The 24,633-nt window shown below is 45.1% G+C and overlaps 1 protein-coding gene across 1 annotated transcript in view; it reads left to right on the top strand.

Moving 5' to 3' along the window:
- The first annotated feature begins 18,852 nt into the window (after positions 1–18,852).
- PLXNA4 (plexin A4) overlaps positions 18,853–24,633 on the top strand; it is a 591,498-nt gene continuing 585,717 nt past the window's right edge. Inside the window, 2 exon segments of the mRNA XM_047695300.1 lie at positions 18,853–18,992; positions 21,000–21,073. Coding sequence (XP_047551256.1) covers positions 21,002–21,073 — 72 coding nt within the window. The 5' untranslated portion in view covers positions 18,853–18,992; positions 21,000–21,001.

Genomic DNA, 24,633 nt, shown 5'->3' with positions numbered 1-24,633 from the left:
TCTGTTCTGAGTTAATATTCTTGAAAAGCTAGTACATTGAATGAGTTAGTAATTCATTTGTTTTCTGTCACTGCTCTGTTCCCTACTCCCCCAGGTCTTCGTCCATTTCTTTGCTTTCCCCTTCTCTGGCTTTCCCATCTGTTTCTCCGCTTCTAGCTGCTGCTTTCTGTTTAAACTTCTCTCATCCCACACTTGGCCTTTCAGGGCCGGCTCCTGGGAGGGATTACTGCAGGGGTGCTGAGGACATTATCTCCTGTACAGAATCTTAGACTCTTCCTCTGGTTTCCCTGCGCTTGCTGATCGGGGCAAGTCCCTTCTTCTTGGGTTTTTCATCATACCTTCTCTAGTGTATGTATGTGTTTTATATTTCATATTGTATGCTCTCTCTCTCTGTCCAGGATTTTTCAGCCTCAGTATTGCTGGTAGGACTATGCCCCCTCTCCCCCAGCTTGAGTAAAGTCATCATCCAAATCAAAGAATCTTCCACTTTTCCTGTCAGTTGACTTGAACCTTCCAGATACACCCGCAGCCGCCTTACTGTTTGAAGTTAGCCCGATGCCCAGTGTGGCTCTCGAACTCATGACCCCGAAGATCAAGAGTCACACGCTCTAGCAACTGAGCCAGCCAGACACCCCAGACCCACAGCCTTCTTTAGACCATGATAATATGCCCTGTATTTGTGGGACAGCCCAGTATTAAACCCAGTTTAGATTCAAAACATATGGTCATATTTATGGCTTTTCAATTAAGGAAGTTAGAAACCGAAAACTGAAACTGTTTTCAGTCCCCGAAATTCCCTCAAACCAAGTCAACCCTAAGTGGAAAATAGCTATACCTCAATTTAATGAAATGCTTCAACCTCTTGAGGTGAGTGTGACGAGGCAAGGCCTCCATACACATCAAAGAGTTTCCTGTGCAGAAAAGTTCGATTTCCCTCACCTGTTTGTTCCCTACGTAGTCTCTCCTCTGCCTCTCCCGGTCACTGTCGCTTTGCTCAGAGAGCAGTGTGCCTGGGATATAACCTTGTCTTCAAAGTAAATTACATTTCTGTAATAGCTTTTAAATGCAAATGTGGCAGCCAGAGGTCCCTGGCCAAGTGGCAGGGTACCACTCTGCTCTGGCCTCAGCTCTCCTTCCCAGACATGGTCCTGGTGCAGGTAACCCCTCTCCTCCAGAGTACCCCCTGCCTGGGCTGGGGAGCCTTCCACAGTGCCCTTCCCTGCCAGGTATGTCCCCGGGCCAGGCTTGCTGCTAGGTCTGGGCAGTGGCCTCAGCACAACCTGTGCTCTCTCTGTGTCCCCATCCCTGGCAAATACATAAAATAGGGGTTGAGGGCCAAGCGCCTGGTTGTTAGCTGCCCGTGCAGTCTGAGAGACAAGGGAAAGACATTTTTTTCCATCTCATAGCCACAGGTTTCTCTCCTCCATCAGCATCAAACCAGAGACCGGTTCAGTCTGCAAATTTTAGTTTTGCCTTGCGTCTCCCTGAGGTAGTGTACACCCTAGTCTCAAATTCATCTTCAAAGTGGTTGAAAATACTATTCAACACAGAGCTGAAGTGGCAACGACTGTATTTCAGGCTTAGAAGACGTTGCAGAGCCGGCACCGGCAACTCGGCCTTAGCTAAGGGTGAAGACAGTGTCGGCTCACCTGCTGGTGGGAGTTAATTTTGAGCAACCTCAGTGTTCTTAAAATGCCTCTGCAGGAGCCACATGTTAAATGTGAACCCAAAATAAAAGAGCTCCCACTCCTCACTCTCGGGTGCTTAACACAGAACTTGGCAATCTCAGTAACGAAGGCAGAAGGTGGTTTTCCTCCACTGGAAATGAATTTATCTGTAAAGTTAGAAAGACGTTATTGTACAGAAGCAGAAAACGAGTTATGGATCCCCGTGGAGGTGATGCTTGTTCAGGAACAGCAGAAGTTCCTGTCCCGAGTTTGTATAACCACTTACAATTTCCGCTCCTGCACGCTTGTACCCGGGAAGGGTGGCTTTCAGCCACAGGACCAGGACACATTGGCGTTGCCTGAATCACCCACACCTTGATGCAGCAGAGCCTACCTTGTGCCCCGGGCACTGTCCCAGGGGGTCAGGGATACACTGGTCAACACAATAGACCAGCCCCAGCCTCTCAGAGTTTACACTGAATGGGGCGTAAGGGGAGTGAACAGTAAGCATAATGTCAGGGAATAGTCAATGGCTACACAAATATTAAAGCAGGGCGAGGACTGGAGAGTCCAGGGAGATGCCGTAGGGCTTGTCAGGGGTGGAGGTAAATGGGAAATGCATTCCAGGTTGGGGAGAATATAGTAAGCACAGAGGTCCTGAGGTAAGAATAAGTTTGGTGTGTTTTAGGGAACAGCAAAGAGGTCCTTGTAGCTTGAGTGGAGTAAAAAAAAGGCAGATTACAGTATTGGGAGATGAGTTCAGAGAGGCAGGCAGGGTCCAAGCCGGAGGGACCTCTTTCTCCATGGTAAGAATTAAGCTTTATTCGGAGTGTGATTAAAAACCATTGAAAGATTTGGTGCTTGGGGGGCGGGGGTGGGAATGGTTCATCGCTTTATCTAATTTACATTTTTTTTTATTAAAGATTTTTATTTATTTATTTGACAGAGATCACAGGTAGGCAGAGAGGCAGGCAGAGAGAGAGGGGGAGGCAGGCTCCCTGCTGAGCAGAGAGGCTGATGCTGCTCGATCCCAGGATTTACATTTCTAAAAGATGACTCTGGCTGCTGCTTACAGAGAACAGTAGGAAGCTATCACATTAACAATGTAAGCCAGAGGTGCTGACTTGGACTAGGGTGGTAGCAGTGGAAAAGGTGATAAGTCATCAGATTTAGGACATCTATAGATAAAGGTAGACCCAATAAGACTGACTATTGCATTAGATGGAGGTGGGGGGAGAGAGAGAAAGAGAGGAAAAGTATAAAAAGCCCAAGATTTGCCTGAGCAGCTAACTCAGTAGTGGTACCATTTACTGGGGCTGAGATACAACACTAGGAAGATCGGGGTTGGGTGGGAGCGGGAATCAGGTTCAGTTTTGATCATGTTTAATACGTAAGTTACAGTTCTTAGTAGAAATGCTGAGTAGGCTATTAGGTAAATGCTGGGGGTAGATACAAGATTGAGTCATCAATGTGGCCATGATTGAGGCATACAGTGTGGCCTTGGCACTGACTGTGCTTACCCAGGGGGTGAACGGACAGCCTAGCCCAATGGCTCTCAGGAGAGAGGTGAGCAGAGAGGAATGGGACAGTGGCCATTGGAGTGGGGGACAGACCAAGGCTGACTTGGAGGCCAAGGGAAGAAAGTGTTTCAAGAAGGAGGGAATGCCCAGCTGTGTTAAATGCTTCTGATGGACCGGACAAGAGGAAGACAGATTTAGTCAATGGATTCAGCGACATGAAGGCTACTTGACAAGCAGTTTTGGTGACTCTGATAATGAAAGCCTGGTCACAGTGTAATTGAGTAAAGACTGGGTTTGAGAAGTGGAGACAGGAGAGGCAGTACTTCCGAGAAGTTTTACTAAAAGGCGGAGAAGTAGGTGGAAGAGCTGTGAGGTTCTAGGGAGGCTTCTTTTTAAGATGGGCTATTTTAGCCTGTTTTGTATGTCAATGGAAATAACCAGGGGAAGAGAAATTTTAGTGAAAAGTTTCCGAGCAAGCAGGCCAAGAGGTCTTAGGCACAGTTTGTCCTTTGTGATAGGCAGGAAGGTCAAGTTCATGAATATAGATGCAGGTAGGCTATGGGTTTGGTCATGAGATGGTTAGGTCATTTCTTTGCTGATGGCTTCTATTTTCTGATGAGCTGCAAGGAGTATCCCAAGTTCATGTTCACTAGTAATAATTAAAGTAGCTGAGTGCTTTCCTTTCTCTCTGCCTTTTCTTCCTGAATAAGTCAATCCAAAAGCCATTAGGTGGGATCTCACAAGGTAGGCCTCCATGCTGGAGGTTGGGGTGATGGTGGCCCCAATGGGGATGCCTGAACACGGTGGGGAAGGGTGTGCATTCCTGGAAGAGGAACTTTATAATGTGTTGTCAGAGCCTGAGTGCTTGGAGGAGGGTGGCTGTGTTAGTAGGAGAAGAATGATGGCCATAGCAATGGGAAAGTGGTTACATCTAGAGGACACTGACCGAGGAAATAAATTACAGTGAAGATGATGGGAGCCAGCTTCTTACTGTCAAAGGAAGGAATTAAAAACAAATATAGAAGAGGAGAAAAGTAAGATGAACTCTGTGGTGTTAGTTTGGAATTGGAGATACTGTTGCGATTATGGTTTTAAATATAAATATAGGTACCAAAATAAGTGCAGATATAAATGTGTGTGCCTGTTTACATGTATATATTCATACCATTTTATAAACTAAGCACATATATATGTGTGTATATTTATATGTATATTCATATATATATATATACATATATATCCCTTAGCTCTGTCTCTGGGAGGACCAAGAAGCAACAGCATCCTAATGGCAATGGGCATTACAGGTGCCCAGATCTTGGTTTCTAAATACTATTTAGTGGGCTAAAAGGAACCATAACTTGCCGAAGAAATGACTAACTCCAGAGCTGGGACAGGGAAAATACAAGACAGTTACATATCAAAAGGACAGAGCCACGTTGAAAGGGATATCATCGTTCACATCTGGGACTGTTTAAGCATCAAAGTAAATACTGATAGTAATCCACAGAATAACGTAGATATGTAGGATTCATACTGACAACATAAATGTTGGATGAGTAGATAAGGAAAAGGAAATACTTCTTTCTTAGGATAGAATTCAAACTAATAAATGGAAAAGGAATGACAGAATTATAAAATCATCACTAGACAACAATCACAGTAATAATTCGCCCAAGAAACTTCAATGGACATTAACAGGGTGGAAGTTTTTTAAGAAACATGGTCTCAGATTGGTGCCCAATTTATGAATTACAAAAAGAGTAACCTTATAGTAAAAAAAAAAAAAAAAAACCATAACCAACACCAACATTCCAATTCCAGGAATGAGGCAAATCAAGATCTGATGGGATGCGGTGAAAACACACAACAGCATCGCCTCTGTGATATTCCTACCAAAAATGCAGAGCCTGATCTAATCATGAGGAAATATCAGACAAACCCAAAGTGGGGGACAATGTATGAAAGGTTTTTCACCTTCCAAAGCATCAGAACCCTGAACCAAGGAAAATCTGAAGAACTATTCCAAATTGAAGGAGACAAAAGAGACAACAGTAACTAAATCCAGTATGTGATCCTAGATGATATCATTTTGCTATATAAAAGATATTGTTGATTTATTCCAAGATTTTATTTATTTGAGGGAGAGAACAAGAGAGAGAGCATGAGAAGGGGGAGGGTCCGAGGGAGTAGTAGACTCCCCACTGATTGGGGGAGCCTGATGCAAGACTGGATCTCAGGACCCCAGGATTGTGACTTGAGCCAAAGACAGATGCTTTTAGCTGACTGAGCCATCAGAGCACCCCATAAAAGACATTGTTGGGGTACTTGGCAGATCTGGAACAGGGACTGGATTATGGGTTAGATGATAGTAATATGGTGACTTTTTTATTTTTTGGATGATCATGTGGTTACGTAAGGGACTGTTCTTGGTTGGATTATTGGGGTGATGGAACACAAGTCAGCAACTCCCTCTCAAAGGTTCAGGAATAAAAAGTTCTTTGTTCTCTTCTTGAAACTTTTCTATAGGTTTGAAAATATTTTGAAATCAAAAAGAATTCTAAAGTAGCCACAGGTAAAGAGATTTACTAAAAAAATAAAAGTGGAATAGCTAAGGACCTCTTGAAGACCTAGATGGGAGGACATGCTGCACTAGAGTCATTATCAAGTTACGCTAATGAAGGGAGAATGACCTTGGACAGACTAGTGGAACAGCATAGGGCATCCACAAACAGAACGATGCATAGATGAATGGCTGCTGTATAACCAAGGTAATACTGCAGGCTGGAGGGGGCAGACTGGTCCTTAAAAACATGTGTCACCGCTTACCTGTTAGAATGATTATTATCAAAAAGACAAGTGTTGGCAAAGATGTGGGGAAAAAGGGAGCCCCCTTGCGAGCTGTTGGTGGGGATGTAAGTCAATGCGGCCACTATTGAGAATAGTATGGAGGTCCTCAAAACACTAAAAATAGAACTGCCATATGATCTAGAAATTCCACTTACAGCACTAACTCAAAAAGATATATGCACCCATGTTCATTGCAGCAGCATTTACTGCAGTTTTTCACCATTACAGCCAGGATAGGGAAGCAACCTGTGTCCATCAACAGATGAATGGATGAAGAAGAGATCTATGTATATACACACAATGGATTATTACTCAGCCATAAGAACATCCTGCTATTTGCAACAACATCGATGGCCCTTGAGGGCATTATACTAATCAGAGAAAGACAAATGCGGTATGAACTCTCTTATACATGGAATCTTAAACCCAAGCTCATGGCAACAGAGAAGAGATTGGTGGTTCCAGGAGCTAAAGGGGAAGGGATGGGTGAAGGTGGTGAAGGTACAAATTCCCAGCTCTGAAATAAATCATGGGAATGTAAGGTGTGGTGTGGGGGCTATAGTTAATAACACTGTACTGTATATTTGAAAGTTACTAAGAGTAGAAAGAGTAGATCTTAAAAGTTATCATCACAAGAAAAAAATGTGTGTGGTGATCTTTTCACAATATATGCAAATGTTGAATCATGTTATATACCTGAAACTATTATAATGTTATATGTCAGATCTCAATAAAAAGTATACAGTGTTGCGTCAATTTAATACCCATATGGAGCAAAAAGGAGACTGGACCCTACTTTGTTCCATACTCAAGTCAGTTTTAATTGGAGTGTCATTTAAGTCAATAAGCAAAATACTAGCACTTCTAGAATACAATATAGAAGAATAGCTTTGTGACCTCAGATAGGGAAAAATTTCTAAAACAGGATACAAAAAAAAAAAACAAAAAAACACCACCATAAGGGAAAAGGTTGATAAATTGGATCACTTTAAGAATTTCTGTTCATCAAGACACCATGAAGAGAGTGAAAAGGCAGGCCTTAAAAGACAAGATACTTGTGAAGCATAAGCCAACAAAAGGCTCATATCCAGACTATATAAAGAACTACAAATCAGTAAGAAAAAGGCAACTGAACAGAAAAATGAGCAAGAGACTGAAATAAGCGCTTCACAGGAAGTAAATATCTAAATGGCCAATGAGCATATGAAATGTACTCAACAACATTACTAATTAGGGGAATGCAAATTAAATTCACAATGAGATGCTGCCATTTACCACCAGAATGGCAAAAATTAAAAAGATGGAAAATACGGAGTGTTGACAAGGATGTGAAACAACTCGCTTCTAATACATTGCTGGTAAGACTGTAAATTGGTAAACCACGTTGAGAAATGATTTGGCATTATCTGTTAAAGCTGAGCATACTGCCTTAGTTACAACCTAGCATAGATGACTGGGTGGCTCATAACAACACAAATTTATTTCCCAGTGTCCTGGAGGCTGAGAATCCCAGATCAAAGTACTGGCAGATTTGGTGTCTGGTGCAGGCCAGACCAGGTTCTTAGATGGCCATTTTCTCCCGGGACCCTGATGTGGTGAAAGGGTCAAGGGGGGGTCCATGAAGTTTCTTTTATAAAAGTACTAATCTCATTCATGGGTGATCCAGCCCCATGGCCCAGTCACCTTTCCCAAGGTCCCACTTCCAAATGTCGTCACACTGGGGATTAGGTCTCAGCATTTGATTTTGGGAGGACGCCTATCCATTCTGTAGCACATACCCCATGCAATCCCCATACACATACCCAGCAATTACCATGCCTAAGTACATCCCAGAGGATATCCAGGAGCATTCATACTAACCACAAAGTGGAAACAACCAAGTGTGCCTGGTAGTAAAAATATATATGGAGGCATATGGAATATTACACATAAATACAGATGAATGGATTATGGCTACATGTAAAAATGAGAGATTTTCACAAACTTGAGGAAAACAAGTATTAATACATATTATATGGTTCCATTCATATAAACTTCTTAAAAAGGCAAAATACATGATAGTGTTTGGGGATGGACGCTTATGTGGTAAAACTATAAAGAAAAATGAAGTGTTAGCATAAATGAATAGTAGTTACCTCTCGGGATTGGAGGGGTATTGATGAGAAGGGACACAAATGGGTCTTCGAGGGCCCTGATAATACTCTGTATTTGCCTGCGTGGTGAGTGGATCTATTTAATTTATGATAATTCCTTGGGCTATACATTTACGTACTTCTGTGTCTTATACTTCACCATAAAAAGGGTTCGAAATAAATGTAAACAGGTTTAAGATTATCCCAACGACAAAGCCATTTCTGCTCCCTTGACAATACCTACCAGTTAGTAACGGACACTCGTTGAGGGGTATTTTGAGCCAAGCACGGTATTGATCATTTTATTTTTTTTTAAAGATTTTTTATTTATTTGACAGAGAGAGAGCACAAGCAGGCAGAGAGGCAGGCAGAGAGAGAGGAGGAAGCAGGCTCCCTGCTGAGCAGAGAGCCCAATGCGGGGCTCGATCCCAGGACCCTGAGATCATGACCTGAGCCGAAGGCAGCGGCTTAACCCACTGAGCCACCCAGGCGCCCCAGTATTGATCATTTTATATGCATCATCTCTTACTGCAGTAATCCTATAAATTAGGTACTTTTATTATTCCCATTTTACAGATAAAGAAACTGAGGCTTGGAGGGGTTAAGTAACTTGCCAAAGGTCACAGCTAGTAAACTCAACCCAGTCCCGTTCTCCCCAGAAGTCGCTCTTAATTGCTACATGGTCCCTTTTTTGCACATGCCTCTTCCTGCTACCAAGACCTTCAGGGCACCCCTGGTTAGTGTAAACTGCCATAATGGACCCCCAACACACAGCCTCTAGTCCAGTGCCTTGTACAATATAAGCCTTCGATAAACATAGCTCCACTCTTTTCATCCACTTCCTCTCATGTACTGGTTGCCCTAGTGCAGGATTTTCCAGCCTGTGCAAAGTTACCGAGGTTTGAAGCAGAGGAAAAATCACAGAAAGCCTCCTGCCTGTGGCTGATGCTAGTTTTGCTTGCCGGGGTTTGTGAGACAAATTCCCAACTTCCTTTTTTACCCTCCCTGAGCTCCAAGACATCTGCTTAACTTCATCGTTTTCCCTCCCTTGGCCTGCCACCCAGGAAGCGATTGATGGAGAAAAAGCCAGCCGGCGTGCATGCCTGCTGCTTCTGCCTCCAGAGGGTGTCCCAGGTGCATCCGCTCTGCAGGGCCTGGCTGGGCCAGGAGGGTGCAGGGCACAGAGCCCAGCCATTCTAAATAAAACTCCTACTGCCACATTGCTACTGGTTTCCCAAGGTCTCCTGAGGCAAGAAGACTTCCAAAGAACACTGACTTGGTTTGGAAGTCTCAAGCCATGTTTAGTGGTGACTGGTCACTGCCTCAAAAGCCAGAGCTACTCAGTAATGCAGGCACAGAGCAGGTGCATGGGGCTTTGTGAAATATCACCAACTCGGGCTTTGCACTTGCCCTCACCCTGCCCTTTTCCTATTGCTAGAAGATTAAAAATAAACAACATCAAGAGAAGAAATCAAATTCTGAGAACACTACACATCATTTCCTGGACAATTTTTACCACCATCTCAAGTTGTCCAAAACAGCTAATTTTTTACAGTTCTTCACCTCTCCTGAACTGGCTCTTCCTCAGGGTTTATTTTGATACCTGCACCACCTACCTCATGGGTCTGAAGTCTGGAGGTCCATAGACCCACCTCCCACCACCCTCCCACCCACCAACTCTTGCCTGCCTTCAAGCACTATCCATTTAGCCCTCACAGTCCTTCAGAGCCAGGAGAACTTGGGCCACTGCCTGGTTTATAGGCAGCTTAAAGTCACATAAATAATGTCCTTAGAGTGAGCATTCTAGGTACTAAAAAGATTATGGCTGGTTTCTAACATCCTTCGGGAAAATCTCTATAAATCTGTAGAGGGCAGTATAAGAAGGGCAAGGTCTCTTCTGTGCTTTTTTCCCATAATCTCACGCAGACTTAATGATGTTCACTGTGGCCTACCTGAAAGTATTTTGAGTTTGTTCAGCTTCAAGTGGCCAGGTGTTTTCAGGGGAAACTTGCGAGGAAGAATCTTGAATAACCTAAGCCAATTATAGCAATTCCATTTTCCTTGCCAGTGATTGGCTTAGGAGTGGACATGTGATCTAATTCTGGCCAATGAGGTGTGGGAGTTTTCTGGGTGCTTCCGGAAGGCTAACAGGGGCAATAGTGATGCTGGGTTTTATGTCTGCTGTTGGCTTTGGATGTTGCTTTGTGAGTGCACAAGACTGGAGCTTGAGTGCCCACCTGTGATCACGGAGCAACAGGCCTGAGGACAAAGACCGAGATGTGGCGGATAGCAGAGGTAAAATGTGGGAAGAGTCTATGCATCACCTAAGACTGGCCTACCATTAGACTTCTTGTTAGGAGAAGTGATACATTTGTCCTAGTCATTCATGTGGTTGAACTGGCTTTGCTGTTACTTGGGCTGAAAACCTGCTCCATCTGCATTTAACACAGATGCAGCCTTCCTCTCCCATTTCCTGTGCTTCCCTCATGAAAACACCAACTTTAGTAGCCTTGGGTTTTTTGTTGTTGTTGTTGTTGTTATTGTTTTAAGCAGGGGTTGGTATTCTAATGATATCCTCACATTCAGTCACCTCAGCCTCTTTCTCACCAAATGCTTGCTCGAGGTTAGACTTGTAATCTCTAGAATGGAACAGTGTGAAATGAATTCCCCAGTTACATCAGAATCACATGGGAAATGGGCAGAAGATCCAGAGAAGATTTACAAATGGGCAATAACTGCATGAAAAGACCTTCAATCTCACGAATCTTTAGGGAAATGCAAATCAAAAGCACAGTGAGATACCACTTCCCACCCCCTAGGATGGCTGTGATCAAAAAGGACGCTAGCAAGTGTTGGCGAGGATGTGGAGAAATGAGAACTCTCATATGCTACTGGGAATGTGAAATGGTGCAGCTGCTCTGGAAGGGTCTGGACGTTCCTCAGAGGGTTAAACATAGTTTTTGTATGAGCCAGCAATTCCGCCTCTAGACATAGACCCAAGAGAACTGAAGACCTAGGCCCCCGCAAAAACTTGTACATGAATGCTCATAGCAGCTTTATTTATAAAAGTAAAAAAGTGGAAACAACCCAGCTCTCCACCCACCTGATGAATGAAGAAATAAAATGCGGCATATCCATAGAGTGAATTATTATTTGGTAGGAAAGGAAATGAAGTTCTGAAGCCTGCTTTGGTACAGATGAGCCCTGCCTGAAAGCACGCTAAGCAAAAGAAGCCAGTCACAAAGCAACATGTGTTGTGTGAATCCATTTATATGAAATGTCCAGAAGAAGCAAATCCACAGACACAACAGAATAAATAGTGGGTGCCAGGGTAAGTGTTAGGGGGGATGGGGAATGACTGCTACAAGGTACAGGGTTTCTTTTTGGTGGTAACAGTTGTACAACTCTGAATATACTAAAAACCACTGAATTGTGTCTGTTAAATGGGCGAGTTTTATGATGGGTGAATTATGTCTTAAAGATGTTTAAGAAAGAAATCCAATTAAACCGTTTTTGCTTTCTGAATTTACAAGAATTGGAATTGCTCCCATTCATTTGTTAAAAAGAAATAATATAGGCAAAAACATTTGCTCTATAGGATAATAATAAATGTGACTTTTACGCATCTAACACACCCACACACACTTGGGGAGTTTAGGTTATGGATTTCCTGGGCATCTCCTGAGCCCTACAGATCGGATCCTCTGAGAGTGGGGTCAGGGAATGCACAGTTCCCCAGAGACCTCCTCATGCTCAAGTTTGCCAACTGAAAGATGAGAGGAAATTTCTGGCCTTCAGAATAATAGTTCCTACCTAGCAGAAGGTGCTTATTTACAGAAAGCGTGCTGAGTGCTACATACATAACCATAGCACCGTGTATCATGATGACACAGTTATGACAGAGATCACAGAGTCACAGAACTTATCTTGAGTTTTGGCTCTGTTAACCAGAAGGCTGTGTGAACTCTGGGAACTCAACTTAAACCTCTTTGAGTCTGTTTCATAGTCTGTAAAATGGGGGTAAGAATATTGCCCCCAAGGGGGCCGATGTAGTCACAGTTAAACATCTGAGGTTCTTCATATAGTGTCTGGCTCCCAATAAGTGTTTATCAGAGTGGCATAAAAGAGTTGGTATATTCTAAAGTATGTCCTTGCATCAGTGTAAGTCTTCGGAAAACACTGTTTGAAGGGCTTTAGCTCAAGGGCACACAGAAATGTCTTTACTGAACTGTTAGCCATATGGTGAAGTCTCTAGAATATAAACCCTGTGAGAGCAAGACCCTGTTTTTGACTCCATGCTGTGTTATCAGTGTCTGGAGAGCAGTTGATTCTTAAATATTTGTTGAGTGCATGAGGGATACAGCATTTTTTCTGCAGTTGTTGTGAGTTAATGTTTCCTGAGTCCCTTGCCATAATGTGAGGAGCTCTATTGCCTGACTGGACACCTGGTGTCTTAGTTGGCTTGAGCTGCCATAACCAAATTCCATTGCCTGGGTGGCTTAAACAAGAGACATTTATTTCTCACAGTTCTGGAGACTAGGAAGTCCAAGATCCTGGCTCCGACTGATTTGTTGCCCAGTGAGGAAATTCTTCCTGGCTTGAAGATACCTGCTTTCTCTCTGGCCTCATAGCTGTGTCTCTTTTTCTTATAAAACCACTAATCCCATCATGAGGATCCCACCCTCATGACCTCATCTAACCCTCATTACTTCCCAAAGGCCCCATCTTCAGTTACCATCACGTTGTGGGGAGGGCTTCAACGTATGAAATTGGGGGACCCAGTTCAGTCCGTAACACCTGGTTCTTCCTGCACCCCCAACTCATCAGCAAATAGTGGTGCTTCTTCCGACACCACCTCCCTGCCCGGCCCCAGCTAGACCTGCAAGAGATCTGCCTTTCTTGCTTCTGCCCACTCTTCACCCCCAGCCCAGGCCAGCTTTTCTTCATATTATGGCACCTGTGTGCTGCCCTGCTCAGCTGACCAGATCTAATCTATAAACTCACACTAGGCAACATTTGTAGAGCTTTGTGTCGGTCCTGATAAATCTTTGCTCTCCAATGTTTCTGCTAATGCCACCCAAGAGAATGCCAGCGGACATGGAAATATCTTTGAAAAAATATCATTCTATAGAGCAAAGTCTTTGCTAGAAGAGTTGGCATGCTCTGCTTGGACTGGCTGAGCTAATGGCTCCACATTGCACAGCCTTTCCCATTGGCACATCCTTGTTTGGTTTGCTGTAGATTATCATCAGGAGCTGAAGTCAACAGTCATGCCTCCTGAGCCTCAAGGAACAGCTTCTGTTCCTTCTCTCTGCCAGCAGCATTGGTTAACAGACACTTTTTTCCAACATGCCTCACTTGGTGATCATTTGCCTTGGGTTTCTAACCTCTCCCTCCACAGATTGTTTGCTTTCTCTCTGAGGATTGGTGTTTCCTGCACGTCCCAAATTAGTAGCATCTGTGAATTTCATCACACACTGTTTGCCCTGTTTCTCCCAGCTGATTAACAGACGTTGACATGTAAGACCTCCATCATGGCAGGAGAGACCACCAGGCTGCCATGAGCTCTGGGGGAGGTGGGGAGGTAGGGAGGTGGGCCTCTGCTGAGATGGAGGTGACTCCTATCTAGAAAGAGGAAAAGTTGGAGCATTCTAGAAGCCAGTTGGGAGCTCAGAGAGTCAACAGTGGATAGATGAGAGAGGCCCCCTGCCCGCTCAAGTGGTCTGGCTTTTCTCTCGACTTGAGCAGCTATCCCCACGTCTGAACTGGGGGGCTCAGAGACAACATAGTATCCCCTGCTCCTGTCAGTGAAGTGAGAGGCCACATGTCCTGGCTTTCTTCTTGGCCCAGAGGCTCCTACCCAGCAGACAGCCTTTGCTGCCCACTGTATCTTCATCCTGATCTCAGGCATTGTTTTCACTATGTTAGCACAAGACCTTGCAGAAGGTAAACACCCAGATGTTTGAGTGAAGTTATCTAGGTCTATGAATCAACTTATCGTCAAAATATGACATCAGTACTGCCAAACTGGGGGAATTCCAGTCAAAAGCAAAACTGGACATTTAAGTCGGCCTGTTTGGTTTCATAATGGGGACACACCATTTTCTTAAATCTTTAAAAAAAATAGGAACAGCTTATTAAAATATCATCTATATGCCATACAGCTCCCCCTTTTCAAGTATACATTTCAGCATCTTTTAGCATAATCGCAAGGTTGTGCAACCATCCCCATAGTGTAATTTTGAAGCATTTTCATCACCCTGGAAAGAAAACTTAGGACCTTTAGCAATCATTCCCCATTTCCCACACCAATCCTCAGTCTCTGACAATCATGGATCTACTTTCTCTCTCTCTCTCTCAAGTGCCTTGTTCTAGACATTTTGTAAAAATGGAATCCTCCAGTGTGTGGTTTCTTTCAGCACAATTTGCTGAGTTTGCAAGTTTCACCCCTGCTGTAGCATGGGCCACAACTTCATTTCTTCTTGTGTTCAAATAATATTCCATTGTATGAATAGACCACATTTTGTTGATGGAGATTAGTGTTTCCGCTTTTTGACTATTAGGAGTAATACCGCTGTGAGCATTGGTGTACAAGTTTTTGTATAGACTTTTGTTTTCATTTCTCTTGAGTGTACACTTAGGAGTGGAATCGTAGGGTCCTATGGTACCTACCTATGCTTAATATTTTGAGGGACTGCCAAACTTTCCAAAGTGGCCCCACCATTTTACATTCCCACCAGCAGCATCTGAGGTTTCTAATTTCTCCATATCCTCTTCGTTACTTATTGCCTTGTCTATCTTTTTGGTCATAGCCATCCTAGTTGTGAAGTGGTATTACATTATGTTTTTGATATACATTTCCCTGATGGCAAATGATGTCGAACATCTTTTTGTGTGTTTACTAACCATTTGTATATCTTCTTTGGAGAAATGTCTGTTCCGATTATTTGCCCATTTTTTAAACTTGGGTTACTTTTCACTGTTGTATGATTTCTTTAGGTGTTTTGGAAACAAATTCCTTATCAGATAAATGATTTGCCCATATTTGCTCCCGTTCTGTGGGTTGTATTTTCACTTACTTGATGGTATCATTTGCAGCACAAAACTGTTAATCTTTATGAAGTCCAATGTGTTTGTTTTTCTTTTGTTTCTTGTGGCTTTGGCATCGTATCTAAGAAACTGTTGCCTAAATGAAGTTATAACAATTTACTCCTATGTTTTCTTTTTAAAAAACATTTATTGATTTATTTTAGAGAGCGAGAAAGAGGGCATGCATGAGCAGGGGGAGGGGCCGGGAGAGAGGGAGAGAAGCAGACACCCTGCTGAACATGGAGTCCAGTGCAGGGCTCCATCTCACCACCCTAAGATCATGATCTGAGCTGAAATCAGGAGTTGGACACTTAAACTACTGAGCCACTCAAGCATCCCACCTATGTTTTCTTCTAAGAGTTTTATGGTTTTAGTTTTTACATTTAGGTCTGTGACAAATTTTGCATTGATTTTTGTATATGGAGTGAGGAAGGGGTCCAATTTCATTCTTTTACAGATATAGTTGTTTTGAAAGATGAGAATAACTCTGCCCCCTTTAGCCTGTGCTGGTTCTTGCCCTGGCCCATCGCACCTCTCAGGGCATCTAGCAGCAAGTGAAGTGGTGCTGAGATGCCATCTGGGGAAAGATGAGCATGGAGAGTATGCAACCAAAGAGCCAACAGACTGAGGGACCAGCTTTGGATTTTAACTGACAGCATCTCTTTTGCACCACCCACTCCTCTCCTGGTTGTTAATTTGGGAGCAGCATTACACTGGGAGTCACTTGGGACTTTTTAAAAATATGAAATGTTAAGTTGTGCCTCAAAGTTTGTGTCCTTGGCAGAATCCTGCCTGGGGGAAACCACTAAGGCATAGTCCCAGACCCCATTCTAGGTATTTTCCCTGCATTTTCTCATGGATCAAGGTAACTGGGAGCCCTGCTTTTCAGGCCCATACATCTTCCCTTCAGGGAGGATGGTGGAAGCAGTAAGTGGGGAAGAAGGAGAGTGGAGGGGAGTGGTGTCAGGGAAGGGAATCCAATTGAGGAAGAAGGTGGCATGTATGAAAGAGAATGTTGGGATAAAGGAGAATCTTAGAGCAAGCCTACCAGGGCTGCTGAAAGGCTGTGTGCATGCAAGTGTGTATGGAGGTGCATCTTGGTGTCTTTCTCATCTCTGCGCCTCCCCTTCCTCCCAGTGCCCCTGTGTCTCTGCTGCTCTATGCTGCGACCGCCCAGGGTGGGCCTCATACTGTGGATACCCACCCTGCTCTGCCCTAGTTCTTCAGGGAGTTCTCCTCCCTCTCAGCTAAGTCACTAATGATCTAATGAGCTCATCTAAACCTCAGCTCTGGGTTAACCAAACCAGATGGTTTATTTGCATTTTGGCTTATCAGTCTTTAAAGTGCTTTAGCTTGAAGGGGCCAGTGTTAGGGCTGGTACCTCCTTGTGTTGGGGAGGGAGAAGGGCCCCTTCAAAGCTAAAGCCTTTTAAAGCCTGACTTCCGAACCCAGAGCAATGAATCTAGCTGATGTTCCCCCAGACCCTAGTCGCTGCCTGTCATGGACCTGCCCCAACCTACAGTTGACACGAGATAAGAAGTGTAAGGAACACTGAACAAGGGGCCAGGCTACGAGGAACTAAAGCCCTGCTGAGTTGCGAGGAACTAAAGCCCTGCTGAGTTGCAAACTACCTTTGTGCCCCTGGAAGTTAAGTCCTTGCCTGGCCTCATTTGCCTGGGAAACATAAATGACTTGGCTAGACTCTGGCTGGGTCCTTACCACTCGCCCCTGCTCCCCCCAACTTTGGTTTTCCCTATTGTCCTCCCAGGCAGGGCGGGCCACTCTGGGTCCTGCATTGAGCTTCCATAGCCAGTCTCCCCCATCAGAAATAGAGGTCTGCACCTTTCTCTTTCTCCATTTTCAGAGCACATGGGTCAGATATACCTTGACCATCTCTCAGGAGAGGGAGCTGCTGGGGCAGACACTGACTAGCTCTGTGAACATGAGCAAGCTCTCTAGCTGGTTTTGCCTCTGTTTCTCTATCTGTGTAATGGGGATGGTTGTTGTGAGGATTAAGTGAGTCAGTCATAAAGCTCTCTGAACAGTGCCTAGCACAGGGGAAGGGTTAACCATGAGCTCCCATTATCACAACCACTGCTGTTTTGCCTGTTTCCAGCTGATCCTGCACACAGCCTTGCCCTGTCTACCCTGGAAGGGCTGCCAAGTGTCAGACCATGCTGCTGTCTTGCTCCCCATTTCTCACATTGTGAGCTGAGTCTTGCTCTGTGTCACATGTCCTTCAAGCTCCCCAGCCTTGGTCTTCCTTCCTTCTGGCCACACGGGGACGCACATAAGTCAGACTTGGGATATCTGCATGTCTTGGGTTGGGAAATCTACATATCTCAAACCTACATTTCCATACCTACGGAATCATTCTTGAACCCACAGTTTTCAATACCTTCCGGTATGTTGTAACTCTATCTGGTAGACTACACATTGAGATTTCCTCTTCTTTCCGTGGTCTTCCACGGTCCACTCTTGATTCTAAGTCTTTAACTGCTGGGTAGCAGATTATTTTAAATCATTTGTTTTGGCTAGTTTATAAATGATACCTATTTGTAAACTTGGAAAATGCAGGAAAGTGAGATAAAAGAAGAACAAAAGTTGTTGATGTTTTATTAATCCTTTAAGTGAAAATACACTTGGACACAAACAATGACATGATTTAATCCTTTAAAGAGATTTAGCTCACATATTTCTAGTGACAAGTTTTAAGAGAGAAGTTAAACATGCTTATTTGATGATGATACTAGTTTTAATTCCTTTTAATTCAATAATCCTTTATTTCTGTCATAGTGAATAAATGCCCACTGTACTCTTAGCTACTGATAGTTCTACATCCTGCATCACTTTCTCTCTGAACCAAGATGTTGATGGAAAAATTCGTTGTGTTGTCAGATGCTGAATTAAATTTATACCATCTTCCTCATTGAAGGACTTTTCAGAGCCTTTAATGGTTTACGTAATTTCCCAGGAATGACAGGCTCTATCAAGTATTGCCCAAACTTGACTATGGAACAGTCCCACACTTGTTTTTTAAATGTACATTTTAACATCTTGCTGGGAGTTAGGATTCCCTGCAACTCCGTGTGAGAAACACCACTTTATATTAAGTCCATCCAGTTTTTCACCTGTTCCCATCACACCCCAGAGCTAATAGAACAAGATTACCTGTGGTTGAGTTGAGGAGCAGCCTAGAGCTGTTACTCATTTCTGGGTAGAGCAAACCTGGGGTGAAATAGAACAGTGGGTGCGTGGTAGAACACAGGGCTTCATGTCTAGGCATCGCTACTCAAAAACTACATGACTTTGGTTAATCACAGCTGGGGCTATTTCCTTGCCTGCAAACTGGGGATAAGATCTACCTCCCAGGGTTGCTGTAAAGAATAAATGACATTGTTTATGAAAGTGCTTTGTTAAATTTCAGTGCTCTAGACAAGTAATTTGAAGGTGTTTATTAGTATAGGAACAAACCCAAAAATTGTAACCTTGTTAGTGTTGTGTTTTATCAACTTGGCTCGTGCCTGGTGCTCCGGAACCCACAGGCCTTTCAAACCTGACAAACAGCATCCCCACTCTCTAGGACTTCCTGGAAAGAGACACAGAAGCACCTGCTCTGCTGTGCCAAGCCCACCCTGGCCCACCATGGGAACCCACTCCATTTGTGTTGGAAGTCTCCCTGCTCAAGGATACCTAGCTGCTGGGCCACGAGAACCGCTGCTGCACCTGTCCTGGGGGTAAGAAGTAGCCAGAGCACCAGGAGGCCACCCCTTCCCTCCCCACTCTCACTCAGGTCCTCACGGAGCTGGGGCCCTGAAGGGAAATAGCACACTGGCAAACACTCAGTGGTAGAAATTGGAAGTGCAGCTCCTGCCAGTGGTTCTCTCTCCATCTGGTGGGGCTGGGCACGAGCCGCCAACTTCAGAGTCTCCGTTTCTCCATCTGCTAAAATGTCCGATAATGCTGACCTCATGAACAGTTCTGCAGACAAAAAAGAAAGTGTCAAACTTCTGCCCTGCAAGGGCTTCATTTTAGGGGAGGAAAGAGTCACCCTCTGAATAAGAGCAAGTGAATTTTATGACAAAGGAGCCACCGTAAGGCAGATGGTGACACCTGCACATAGCTGCATGGCTACCTCAGTGGGCCGTGGCCAAGGAAGCCAACATTGTGGTGTGGTGATGTCCCAGCTCAGGATGCTGTGACAAAATACCATGGACTGGGTGGCATAAACACAGTTATTCTCACAGTTCCGGAGGCTGGAAGTCTGAGATCAGGGTGCCCGCAGCGTTGGGGTCTGGTGAGGGCTCCCTTTCTGGCTTGCAGACAGCCACCTGCCCAACAAGTCCTCACAGAGCCTTTGCTCAGTACCCATGTGGAGACAGAGACTCTCTGGTGCCTCTTCCTGTAAGGCTGCCAACCCTGTCAGACTAGAAACCTATGCTGATGACCTCATCCGACCTTAATTAAAGTCACATTGGGGTTAGGAGTTCAACATATGAATGAGGGGGGCACAACTCAGTTGTAGCAGATGGCAACGAGGTCGAGGCTGTGCACCTGTTCCCAGGGGATCAGCTGACTCCCTCGGTTCTAGCACAGGTAGCTCATGGCATGGGGGAGGGTGGATTTGATGCAGACCATCCTAAGCATTGCAGTGGGAAAATGTTAGACGCCTAATCCTTTGAAACCCCTAGTGTACCCCTTACTTTGAAGGATGAGGAGATCGGGGCTCCCAGAAATGAAGTGATACTCTTGAGGTTCCACAGTCCAAATCATTTACTCCCTCAGGGATTATCATTTTAAGAATGTGATTTCTAAAAAGCTGTGCCCATTTAAGCCACATTGAACTACTTCCAGGGCTGTGTGTTTCCTGTATCCCAAGCAGGTGTTCACATTTGATCTTGCTTAATGTCAGGCCATTGTAAATTGGCTTTTAGCAGCCCCCATGATGAAATCTCAAGGCAGGGAACCCCAAGCCCAAACTATTCTCATCCTACCCCCTTTACCTTAGAAGATTCTGGAACCTCCAAGGAAATCCTAGGGCTTCTAGGATATAAGCAGGAATTCACTTAGTCAAGTCCAATATCCTTATTCGAGAGACAGGCCCAGAGGAAAGTGAGCTGCCCAGAGTTGCACAGCAAGGACAGAAAGTTCGCTCCACGCCCGGAACAGAGCCAAGGTCTCCATTCAAAATCTTGAGTATTTCCAGTCCAGAAGACTCCAAACTCAAGCAAGTGTCAGAATCACATGCGTGTTTAATATAGGTGTCTTTTCAGGCATGACTTCAAAGAATTCAATTCAGGCTGTCCAGACGAAGTCCCTGGTATGGAGATATTTAAGAAACCCCACATGACTGACGTGGCTGCTCTGGCTAGAACCAGGTGCTTGTGTTTAGGCTGTGCAAGCAGCTTGATTGAAGCCAGAAGTATGAGTCTCTGAGGCTTTCAAGCCAAGTTGTCGTTGTCTTTTTTATGTCCCCGTGGCACTAACAGCTCTATTCTCGATTCCACTGCAGACCTGAAGGATGATTCCTAGAGCTGGTCCACAGCGTCACTTGTTAGACTCAACCAGAAAGTTCCCAACACATTCCTATAGGTGGAATAACAGGTGCAGACAAGCGATCCCACTAATTATCACCATCTGGATGCATAAACTAAAAAAAAAATCCCCCAAAAATATGTGATGGAATTTTCATCTTTGTTTTCTTATTTCTGGTGGCTTAAATACTGTGTTTGGTTTAAATACAGGCATGATTCGACCACAAATATTGTGGGCAGAAAAGCCAGCACAGCAGACTCAGTGGAAAGACTGTTGCTCTCAGGTAGGACATAAAAATAGTGCTTGCCGCGTCAGCAGGTGTTCCTGTCTCCTCCTGGTATGTGTCACCTCACTCCTCCGTGGGACATCTCTGCAGAGTTAGTGCACTCCCATTTGAGGGAGAAATAATGGGAGGGGAAGAGGTTAGATGGCTCCAGGTCCCAAAAAATTGGTGATGGACTTGAAATGAACATGTGGATGGCAAGTCTTCACCAAAACCAGGTCTGGCCTTGGTTTCTTTTGCCCCCCGATGTGGGGCTGAGAAAGAGCGTTGCGTTCATGACCCCTGGATTAAAGGAACCAGGAATGGACCTCCGTTAACTGGGCTCATTTTTGCTTTGATGATTAAGAAGAAGGAGCATTTGAAAAGTCGTGATCTGTGGAGAGTACCTTGCAACCCTGGGGAACATCCTCCTGGCCCCTGGGTCGTTGTTTCTACCTCATGATAACTGGTGGGAGGGGAAAGGGAGGGGAGTCATTGTTGAGCTCAGCTGCCACGGTCCCTCGGGGGAGAGGTGGCTCTGATCCACTGGCCCCGTCACTATGGGGGAAGATGAGATTTTAACCCTCAAGATGTGGTCTGGGCAGACTGTGATGGTTTACATTCTGTCTCTGGGGGCTCTGCATCTGGCCTTTCCCTACGTCCCACTCTCCTTGAAGAGAGTAGAACTGGGTCTGACGTAGTCAGAAAGTGAGAACAAGGCTCCCCACTTTTCTCTTTACCTGTAGCTCAGGAATCAGAATCAGGGCTAGTGTAGCTAGGTGGGTGCCGGCAATTCCCTTTTGACCTTCTAAGCACCAGGGGGCTCAGAGATATAGAAGGTGAGATCCTTGCCCAGCCCTATCCCAGACTTGACAGGATAATGCCAGACAGGGGCCACAGTGCCGGGTCTGCTCAAGGAGGGTTCAGCGGGTACACGGAGGGAGGAAGGAACTTGCTGCCGAGGGCTGCAGCTGGGGTAAGGCAGGTGTTAGCTGGCTTGTCCAGCCTTCTAGAATCAGATCCTGAACCATAGCAAATCCAGATTTCTTACAGAATCTCTTTATTTTATATCATATAATCTTGGAGTGCTGTTAGATGGCATCGAGATACTGAGCCTGCCAGTTTCTTTGAGTCTCTTTGCCTTTGTGGACAGGGTTGGTGTCAGGCTAAACCAATTACCTATGCACGTGAAAACATGTCTTCCGCCACTGGTTTCTCTTGAGTGGAGGCATTGGAGCCCGTGTTAAAGAGAAAGCATTACCTGACCACATTATTAGTTGTAACACCTTAGTTCCATTTAGCAAAGCAGGTTTTCTTACGTCCCTACCAGGGCCCTGGGAGGCAGGTCAAGGGACAGGTCCTATTTAGTTAGTTGTGAGATGGAGCGAGGGACCCAGGAAGGTGACCTGACCCAAAGGCCTCATTCCTGAGGCAGAAAGAAGTTTGCTGGAGGACGCTGGGCTGATGTCTGATGGGGCCGGAGGAGCAAGCCTTCCCTCCTTGTCAGTGATGCCTGGCATCTGCCCTCGGGATGCGTCAGGTGTAGTGTTTGTACCTGTTGGTTCGGTCCTGCACCTGTGATCGGTCTATTCGAGCTTCCCCTTTCCCCCGCCGCAGCTCACCCACCTGCCTCCCTTCGCATCCTCCCTCACCACCCCTGCCAGTCATCAGTTCTGGCTTTTCTCACGTCAGTCAAGTCCTCTGCCCACAGCTGGGTTCCCTTAGTCTGCATCCTCTGCCTTGCAACACGGGAAAATGGGTGCATGGCTTGAGCCTCCCAAGGAGTTTCAGGGTCTTCATTTGTAAAGCTTAGGCAGTCTCACCACTTTATGTCAGTAATCTAGATTTTGCAGATCTGTCGAATTATTTGTCAGTTGTGGTAAGCTAGGCAGTTGAAAGAAGAGACATTTTTAAAATAAACGAATATGCCAGTGTCAGTTGAGCTGAGGTTGCAGTGAGCGGAAAAGAGGGAGTTGGATAGTTCACTGGGGCAGGAAGGGTTTGGGGGTGACCCCAGAGCTGGGGCTGACCCCTGTACGAGTGTGCCAACAAGGAGGGCTGAGGGACAAACCACAGCACCCCCTGGTGGGCCTCACGCTGACCTGCCGTCTCATTAAATGGCCACGGTGGGTCTGGTGAGCAAGAGGTCATCCCCAGTCCTTCTCCTGGACCCCTGAGGCAAGAAGCTTTTGTTTTCAGAAGTACTAGTCAGTGTTAAGAATATGGTAGATGTCTATAGAATACTGCAGGGTTGAGTTGCTCGCCCTGACACACCATGGAATGGGTCTATAGAAAAGAAATTAAGTTAACCAATAGAAAGATTTCAGCCTTGGCTCTCAGCTCCTGGCGGTGATCTCTAGGCCCTTGGAATATCCCACTCGATAAGAGTGTCTTTCTTTGCCTGGGGACCGTGAGCCCCGCGGATGATGTGATTTATGATAGGGGCTTTGGGCCATGCAGTACCCACACTGCCTCCCGAGGGGTCAGCCATGTGGGCAGTCAACCATGGAGCCCCCATGCAGATTCTACACACCAAAGCTCAGGTTAGCTCCCTTGGTTGGAAATGCCCTGGGCATATGTCCTGTATCATGGCTGGGATGAGTTAACGCGGTCTGCAACTCCACGGGAGCTCTACGTGTGGAAATTTCCTGGACTCTTTCCTAGGCGTCTTTTCCCTTGGCTGATTTGCAGCTGCTCCTTTAGCTATAATAAGCTGTAATGGAATGTAACAGCTTGCAGTGAGTTCTGGAAGTCCCTAGTACATTGTAGAACCTCAGGATAATCTCAAGAACACCCCTGGACCCCAAACCTTGTAGTTGGTCATTATGCAGGAGAGTAGAATCCTTTATCATCTGAATGTTTTTAATGGTGGCTATGTGACTAAGCTTACTGACTGCAGGAAGTCAGACAGGTTGAACCTAAGAAAATTTCAAGAAAAAAAGTGCTAGAGACACAGGCTCTTAGCGGCACAGATGTCACAGCAGTGACACTGGACTATGGGCCAAGCTCACTGCATGTTGGGACATGTGAGCTTCAAGTGCAGACACAAACTGAGCTAGCTAGCTGTCACTGAAACCCTTCCCACTGCCAGGATGGAGAGAAATCCCACACAAATATACAAGGTTAGAGTGTAATCATGGCCCAGACGACTGTCGTGCATCCTTGCTGGAGGGGAACTCTGATTCCTAAGGTTCAGTGGGCATAGCATCTGGGTGGATTGGGGTGGAAAGGTGGGTTGGTAACAGGAAGGAGAAGAACAAACTTTAGGTGATGAGTCAGAAGAGGAACAGGATCCTAAGATTGCTATGGACTGTTAAGTGATGAATCACTGAATTCTTATTCTGAAACCAGTATTACACTCTATGTTAACTAACTAGAATTTAAATAAAAACCTGAAACAGACAAACAAATGAAAGATTGTTATGAACTGGTCATGACCTTGAGCATGTCATTGCTATTGCTGGATCTTGGCCCATTTGGCGCTGGTATTCATATAGTTTATGGGAGGATGGAGATAGATTCAGGGCAGATAAGGGTCTCTGTCAGGGACCATGTGGGCGCTTGACTTCCTATACTAATCC

The sequence above is a fragment of the Lutra lutra genome, chromosome 11, assembly GCF_902655055.1.
Source record: "Lutra lutra chromosome 11, mLutLut1.2, whole genome shotgun sequence".
NCBI classification, from domain to species: domain Eukaryota; kingdom Metazoa; phylum Chordata; class Mammalia; order Carnivora; family Mustelidae; genus Lutra; species Lutra lutra.
The sequence above is the reverse complement of the archived record's forward strand: the minus strand, read 5'-3'. Positions and strand labels throughout refer to the sequence as shown.